The sequence below is a fragment of a genome (assembly GCF_019968955.1).
Source record: "MAG: Porospora cf. gigantea A chromosome Unknown PgA_NODE_1094_length_7908_cov_334.02, whole genome shotgun sequence".
Classification (NCBI taxonomy): Eukaryota; Apicomplexa; class Conoidasida; order Eugregarinorida; family Porosporidae; genus Porospora; species Porospora cf. gigantea A.
The window spans coordinates 1-7,908 of NW_027151277.1; the positions used below are offsets into that span (position 1 = coordinate 1).

At 53.7% G+C, this 7,908-nt stretch overlaps 4 protein-coding genes across 6 annotated transcripts; 2 read left to right on the forward strand and 2 right to left on the reverse strand.

Annotated features, from left to right (window-relative positions):
- Positions 1 to 17: 17 nt before the first annotated feature.
- On the forward strand, positions 18 to 614 carry KVP18_004845 (uncharacterized protein; the record flags this gene model as incomplete). Of its 2 annotated transcripts, none has more annotated exons than XM_067957857.1 (1): positions 18 to 614. In XM_067957857.1, a coding segment is annotated over one exon (597 nt), but the record flags the coding sequence as incomplete, so codon positions are not given. The 2 variants fall into 2 exon arrangements, with proteins under 2 accessions (XP_067813878.1, XP_067813879.1); XM_067957858.1 differs by having other exon boundaries at positions 243 to 614.
- Positions 615 to 636: 22 nt separating this feature from the next.
- Positions 637 to 2,371, forward strand: KVP18_004846 (uncharacterized protein; the record flags this gene model as incomplete). The annotated part of the gene is made up of 2 exons (XM_067957859.1): positions 637 to 711; positions 749 to 2,371. 2 exons carry the CDS (start codon positions 637 to 639, stop codon positions 2,369 to 2,371), a joined length of 1,698 nt encoding a protein of 565 aa, XP_067813880.1.
- Positions 2,372 to 3,070: 699 nt separating this feature from the next.
- Positions 3,071 to 7,122, reverse strand: KVP18_004848 (uncharacterized protein; the record flags this gene model as incomplete). Of its 2 annotated transcripts, XM_067957861.1 has the most annotated exon segments (4): positions 3,071 to 3,313; positions 3,352 to 5,751; positions 5,767 to 6,833; positions 6,873 to 7,122. In XM_067957861.1, the coding sequence occupies 4 exon segments, from the start codon at positions 7,120 to 7,122 to the stop codon at positions 3,071 to 3,073; spliced, it is 3,960 nt and encodes a 1,319-aa protein (XP_067813882.1).
- Positions 7,123 to 7,465: 343 nt separating this feature from the next.
- KVP18_004847 (uncharacterized protein) lies at positions 7,466 to 7,893 on the reverse strand (the record flags this gene model as incomplete). The annotated part of the gene is made up of 1 exon (XM_067957860.1): positions 7,466 to 7,893. A coding segment is annotated over one exon (428 nt), but the record flags the coding sequence as incomplete, so codon positions are not given.
- Positions 7,894 to 7,908: the final 15 nt, after the last annotated feature.

Sequence of the window (7,908 nt, forward strand, 5' to 3'; positions counted from 1 at the left end):
AAGGATGGGAAAGGCAGCAGCAGTACCCAGGCACCGAGACAAGAGCGTTGGTGGTTGGCGTACGGCGTTTGAAGCGGTCGCTTTTCCGACCATTCCGCCTGCTGACCAAAGGCTCTACGGTCACAATTGATAAGCATAGTTGCTCAGGGGGGCTCAGTAAAGTGCCGTCCGACGCGCTACGCGATGTATTGAGGCATCAGCCGCCCTCTGTAGTCCAAGAATTCCGGAAGGCCCTACTAGACATGTGTCCAGCTCTGATGGGTGCCGTCCTAAGAGAGTTAAAATCTCTGCGATCCATGGAGACGGAGTTGGAGGATAGGGCGACTTTCGCAGACGAGGACCCAGCCAGGCAGACGTTAGACGACCTGGAACGTGAAGTGGCTGCGATGGCGGAGAAGGCGGCCCTGATGAGAGCAATGGACCGTAAAGCACAGGCGGTGGTTGAACTGAAGCCAACAGAGGTACTCGAGGCAGACATCGCCCACTGCCAAGACGAAATCGACAGAACCGCAACCGAGCTGCGTGAGACCCTCGAGGCGAACGCACTGCTGCAGACTCAAGCCTCTGCACTCTTGAAGCGGCTATGTGACGTGTTGGCTGCGTTTGAACGGTGACAGCGACTATTATTACGCGTTTATGCTGGACCAGCTGAGTCCTCTCGCCCTCAGCCTCGTACTCGACTTCGCTTCGCCCTACCCTCGCTTCCGACAGGTAGGGCACCTTTTCAGAGTGGTTTTATCATTTCCAGGTGGCGTCCCAGCAGCACAGCTGTGTGTATTCGACTTTGCCTCAGATTAACCGAGCCCTTCGACGTCTTATGGACCGTGTGCCAATATCACGATCCGTCACTAGCTCTGTGTTTCAACTCATGAAACCAGAACAGAGATGTCGAGTCAAGAATTTGTTTTTGTCATCCGCCTCCAAGGTTACACCCTTGTCCAATGCCGCTGCAGATCTCACAAGCTCCAGTGGGATTCTCAACGCTTCCAACGTTGAGAAGGTATGGCTCGTGTGTGACGAAGACTCCGACATACCCATTTTTTGCCCAAAAGAGGCAATCTCACTGCGTATAGGTCGCCGCGTGACTCGTCCAGTTATACTGCCACCCTGCCTCCAGGAATTGGAGGTAGGTCCGGCGTACACGCACAATTTCGATACCTTGCCCTCCTCCCTACGCGTTATTAAGTTCCTCTCCGATTCTGTCTCCAAGTCCCAGTCGCTTCGCATGCCTCCAACGCTCTCACCGCGACTAGAAGTACTCCACCTACCGTCCTTCTGGAATGATGCGCTCGAGCCAGGCTGGCTTCCCGCGTCGCTACGAGAATTAAGGCTGGGTTACATGTACAACCGGAACTTTCTCCCAGGGTCTCTGCCTCAAGCGCTAAGAAAGCTCACCACTGGGCACTGCTTCTCCTCGACGCTGGAATACCTACCGGCGTCCCTGGAAATATTGGAGCTCGGATCTATGTACGACCAGCCGGTTAACTTCGGGTTGCCCAGGGGTCTGAGGCGGTTGGTTTTCGGGCCAGCTTTCTCCTTCAGTTTGACCAATCCGGACTTGCCACACCTTGAAGATCTCGTCCTTGGCTACCAATGGCGACATCCAGTGAGCTCTGAGTGGCTTCCAAGCAGTCTTCGGTCCTTAACGCTGAAGGCGCTGGACTACTTCTCAGAGGACAACGTGTGCCTTGAGAACACCAACATTGAGCACCTAGTGATTAGGCATCTCATCGCTGATCGTCTGGTAACGAGCACTCTTCCCCGAGGGCTGATCTCTCTGGTCATCCAAAAAGCCAAGGGGCCCGTGGATGGCCTGCCCGAGACCCTGCAGGACTTCTCCCTAGGTCAGAACGAGGGGACGTTCCCATGCCTACCTCCAGGCCTTAAGCGCCTAAAGCTCTCCTGCTATGATGGCCCTCTGCATCTGCCACCAGCCCTGGAGCACCTATGTTTGGGCGTCACGTTCAATTCTCCGTTGCCACCGTTACCGATGGGCCTTCGTGAACTGTTTTTTGTTACGAGTTTCAACCAGCCCATCGCACCCGGCGTACTTCCGCCCTCCCTCCGTGTCCTTGTCCTTTCCAGTCGATACAATCGGAAGCTCTCTGGCGTGCTGCCGCAAGGACTCCGTAAGCTCGTGTTGGGACCTGCCTTCGGCGCCGTCTTCGTCGATAACGACTTGCCAAGCAGCCTACGTACCCTAGAGGTGCAGGGCAACAAGCTCGACATCCGTCGCTGCGCGTTGCCCCAGAACCTCTCACGACTTGTGTGCAATTCATATGCAGTTGCTGAACAACAAGCTATCAAAGAGGCCACGGGTCTCAGGAGCGCTGCTGTGGAGATTCTTCCGCCATTTTTGTGCCTGTCTTAACTCGTTTAACGATTCCGATAGCGTTTAACAATTCCAACAACGAAACACGCGAAACGAAATAACCCAAACGATTCCAACAACGAAACGTGAAACGAAATAACCCAAACGATCAACAACGATACATGAAACGGTATTACCCAAATGATCAACAACGATACATGAAACGAAATTACCCAAACGATTCCAACAACGAAACACGAAACGAAACTACCCGTACTCGATTCTCAGGGGACGGTACTTGGGCAGGTCATTGCAGATGGAACCCATACTCTCTCGCCAAGAGCATTTCTTGCGATGTTTGATAGAAACTGCAAAATCATTACGACGCCCGAGCAGATGGCTTAGCGAAAAATATCCATCAGTGGGAGGAATTGTCAGAGTAGGATATGCTTCTCTGATTTCCGCCCCAAGTAGATGGATGAATTCTCCCAGAGTCATGTCCGGGGGAACTAGGAGCTTATCGCACCCGACGCTTGCGAGGGGACCGTCCGCACGCGGCTCAAGAAAAACGGGAACGAGTGTGGGGTAGACTTTACGAATGATGCCTATCTCTGATGGAAGAGGACAGACATGCATGGGCGACAACGAAAAATTTGAATTATGGAGTCAGGCTGATCTGCCTATCTCTGATGGAAGAGGACAGACATGCATGGGCGACAACGAAAAATTTGAATTATGGAGTCAGGCTGATCTGTCAACTCACTTCACAGGCAGATCTCGCTGGCTCAGTTGCAGTCGGATGGTAACGTTCATAGCTGCGAGCTCATTACAGACGTACCGGAACACGTAGGGGATAGACACCAGCCTGGCTGGGATGTCGCAAACGCGGCAGTGAGGGACGGGCGTACGGCCACCTACGCGACGACCCTTGCCCTGACTGAGCGCGGGAGAGAGTAAACTGCCGCAGGTGGGGCAGACAAACCCCTTGTGCTCATCAGAACACTGGAAGAAATGAGAATCACATGAACATATGTGCCTACGTGCATTAACCGGTCCTGAAGGATGGCGGAGCAGCCATGGGCCAACATCGAGTCACGCTCCATCTCGCCAAAACGGATGCCGCCTCCGCGCTTACGGCCCTTTATTGGCTGGTGTGTGAGCGAGTCAATAGGGCCCGTAGACCGTACTTGCCATTTGTCACTGACCATGTGCCTCAGGCGCTGGTAGTAAATAGACCCAACGAAGATGTGAGCTGTCATCTCGCCCCCGAAAAATCCAGAATGCATAGGCTCGTAACCATAGTACTGATAGCCACGGGACAGCAATTCTTTGCCGAAATAGTCGATTGCAGGGTCCCTTTTGTGTTGTTGCTTCTCGTCAGGAGTCATGTACCGGCCTCCTCGTTGTACCCAGCCCTTGTAGCCGCCTTCATCAGTCCACTTCACGCCCGTTTCAGGTCGCAAGGGAAAGTCTCGGAAGGGACTGCAGTCGCTGTACCGGCCCTCTAGCAGGGAGACTTTGCCAGCCATGGATTCCACGAGCATACCCACGGTCATTCGGCTAGGGAATCCGTGCGGGTTGAACACCAGGTCGGGCACGATGCCACTGCCGGTAAAAGGCATGTCCTCATGGGGCATGAGCATGGAGCAAATGCCTTTCTGCCCTGCGCGACTCGCGAATTTGTCACCTACAATAGGGTTTCGGACGCACCGCAGCTTAATGCTTGCTCGCATGCCGCTGGGGCCACCTCGCATTCTGCGGACCTTCGGGTCGACCTCAACGGGGCTGATAAGGTTGATCTTTTCTACGTAGGCAGGCTCGGAGTCTTTGTAGTAAGTGACGCTGCTTACGGGGCGTCCGTCGGCACCCGTCTGGCCCACGTTGACTGTTCGGTAGAGAGGAGACCCCACGGTTAGATAGGTGCCTATGGGCGCGAAGCCATCGACGTCCAGACCCTTTTCGAGGGGCTGCCCTGTGGGGCCGCGGTTGCCGAAACTGTAGTTTCGGGCGTCTTTGAATTTTGCGGAAGCAGGGTAGGCGTCGACCAGCTTCTGCTTGTAAACCACCGCATTGCAGAATCCTCTCTCCACGCTGGACTTGTTCAGGATCATTGCGTCTTCCATATCGTAACCCGTGTACGCGATAACCGCCACAATAGCGTTGGTACCCGAAGCGTACTCGTCAAAGTCGTACTTTCTGTAGTCGCTGGTGCGTACGATTGGCCTCTGGGGAAAAAGTAGTCTGTAGCTCTTGTTGTCCGTTCGCATAGGAACGTTGTGAAAGGGGGTACCCATGGTTTGCTTGAGCATTTGGCATTGGTACATGTTTCTGGGGCTTTGGTTGTGATTGGAGAAGGGTGTCAGAGTGGAAGTGATGGAGAGCATAGAAGTAGGCTGCATCTCAAGGTGGGTGTATTTCAAGGGTACCATCTCCGTCAAGTCGCCTAAAATAGATCGGAAGGCCTGGCCTGTAAGCCCGCTGGGGGGAAGGCCGTTTGCATCGCCCTGGGGGCTAACGGGCATGGTGCCTGACGCGCGTAGCTTCTGCGTGCGAATAAGCCTCTTCTCTTCTTCTTCTCGCTGATGACGGAGGTCAGTCAGCTGTTCATGAAAATCTTCGGGTATCGGAGGGTCCTCTCCCGGACCTCTGTTTGTGTAACGTTCAACTAGCTTCGCCTGCACAGGAAGGAGTCGATCCGCCTGCGCAACCTCCGATGGAAGACAGGCGATGTTCATCCAGGGTTGAGCCAGAGGCCCAATCCACTCTCGTTGACCAGACTGAAGGTGACGGACAGGTCTAACACACCGACCGTTCCCGCAGAACAGGAAGATGCCCTCAAACGCCCCGCAGCCCTTCTTGAACGCGGCAATCTCCATATGGACCGGTAGTCCTTCCGCCCCTGTCATCTTTGTCTGTCGAATGAGCTTCACCCAGTAGTCGAACTCTCGCCTCGGTACATGGCATATGGGGACGCCGTCCACAACTACCGGCACCGAGTTGGGCAGGCTGACGGGAGGTGTCATGGTTCGTCCACTAAGGTTGATGGCAACGTTTCGCTTGTGAAAGAACACCTTCAGCGCAGCTCGACCAGCGAAACCGTCGCTCTCCATCACAGGTACGCAGCTTTGACTCATGTGTAACAGCAGGCCGCAAGGGCCACCATCGGGCGTGTGGACGGGGCAGAGAAAGCCCCAGGTCTCTCCTAGCAGCTTCCGCACTTCCGTAGTTCGCATTTGCGCAAAGAACTGCCCGCGGTGAACGGCCCTAAAATGGGCAAGGAAGCGGTGAATGTTGAGTCGATCGGCCATTACCGTCCACCCCGATAGCTGCTGCAGATCCAAAGTGTAGGTTTGTACGTTGCCAGTCGCCATGAAGTAGTTTATCCGATGCGCTACGTCGCCTTGAGCCCGCATGAGAATCTTCTCGAACAGCGTTTCCGACTGTATGAGAGTTACTGGATTCTCGCCTGTCTGTTTGGCCACGAAGAACTCATAATTGTAGCTCATCTTGACGCTGACTAAGGCCTGATACAACGCCTCCTTCAGAATGCTGGCAAACATTTGTCCGGGTCCGATAAGCTCTTGGTAGGCGAAGGAGTCTACGTTCTCGGGAGGGATATCACCATGCACCAAAGCCAGCAGCTTGCGGTACATGAGCAGAAGCGTCTCGAACTTGTCGTTCCAGTTGTCGGTGTGAACCAGCACGTATCGGTTGATTACCATTCGGCCAGCATCCTCGAAGGTGGCTCCGGGCTTGAGCTTGTTAGTCAAGCCGTCATAGAAAAACTTCCCCAATGCCGCTAGATGCCGGTCTTCGTACTTGTCTACTTCCGTAAACATGGCTTCCTGGTCTACGAAGGCTTGCCAGAGGAATTCCAATTTCGTGGTCCGTTCGGCGCCATTCTTGCCCAATAACTCCATCCCGAACAACTTCTGCTTCAGCTGTTCCATCTGCAGAGTCGGCATCAGAGCCCTCAGCAGTACCCAAAAAGGACACATGTACTCCGCTCGGTTGAGAAGCACCCGATAGCAGCACTGCTCGTCTTCCGTAAAGAAGGCAATGTTATTGGTCGAAGTGCCGTCAGTACGCATGCACCGCATGAGCACTGCGTACTCTGTGAAGAACAAATCTCTGTCCCTGAGCCTAGGTTTGCGGATGGCAATGGGGTAGTTCGTCCGTTGCTGGATAACGAAGCGAATGCAGCGTTCGTTGCCGTTGATTACGAAGTACCCACCCACTTCGTTGACGTCCTCAGCGGCTGCGCGTGCCATCTCTAGGGGTTGCAACCCAGACAGGTGACACCGTTTCGACCGGACCATCACTGGCATGGTGCCGACCATGAGGCGGAGTTTCTTGCTTCTGCCCTTCACCTGATTGTGCATTAAGAAAGTGACGTACAGCGGAGCGCCATAAGTGCAGTGGGCATTCCGGCAGTACCAGGGGAACATGCGCTTGTCAACGCCCTCCGCATCCTGTCGGACAGGGCTACCGAGCTCCAGGTCGCTGACTGAGATTTGCAGATCTGCAGCATCATAAAGAACGAAACTTGATATCTACTTACATTCTGGCGACGTGTAGCAAGGGTCCAACGCATAAGCATCCTCGTAGTATGGGTCGATCCAGCAGCTGTCAAGATGTTTGGGGATTTCAGGCAGGTAGTGGTCGATGAATGTGTTGAAAGACTCAATGTGGGGCTGTGTGGCATCCACAAGTTCCTGGTTGTATGTGGGGTCTGTCCACTGTGCCTGCGGGGGCGAGTAGAGTCGACGTCTGTCGGTCTCGAAGTCGACGGTCTCCTCCGAAATCTCCATCCGTATTTGCCGGTTTTCGACATACTCGGTTGGCAGACTTTGGCATTCCGACGTCTGTTCTCCGCTGAGCTAGTTTCGTAGATTGTTCTGTAGATGTGAAATGGTGCTAGTTTCGTTGGGTGGATTGTGCTGTAGATTTGAAATGGTGCTTTCGTTGGGTGGATTGTTGTGAAATGGCGCTAGTTTCGTTGGGTGGATTGTGCTGTAGATTTGAAATGGTGCTAGTTTCGTTGGGTGGATTTGAAATTGGGTGGTATGATATGCCGTTGTGTCGTCACAAGGTGCGGTGCGTCAACTGATGTCGGATGGCTTCTAGCTTTAAACACGTCTATACATTCAAAATTTAACTCTCGATTTCTTGCTTCAAAAGGTCGAGCACCTTCTCAATGGGCAGCCTGAACTCAATCTGCACCTGCCCATCTTCCAGACAGCAGGGGGACTCGGGGCACACACATGGCGTTGTAGTGGGCAGTCCGGTGGGTCCCTGTGTAGGACCAGTGATGTCGGTTACTCCAGTGATACCAGTAACGTCTCCAGTCACATCAGTGATGCCAGTTACTCCAGTGATACCAGTTATACCAGTTACGTCTCCAGTCACATCAGTGATTCCAGTGATGCCAGTTACGTCTCCAGTCACATCAGTGATGCCAGTTACTCCAGTGATACCAGTTACATCAGTGATACCAGTAATTCCAGTTACGTCTCCAGTCACATCAGTGATACCAGTTACTCCTGTGATGCCAGTTACGTCTCCAGTCACATCAGTGACTCCTGTGATACCAGTGA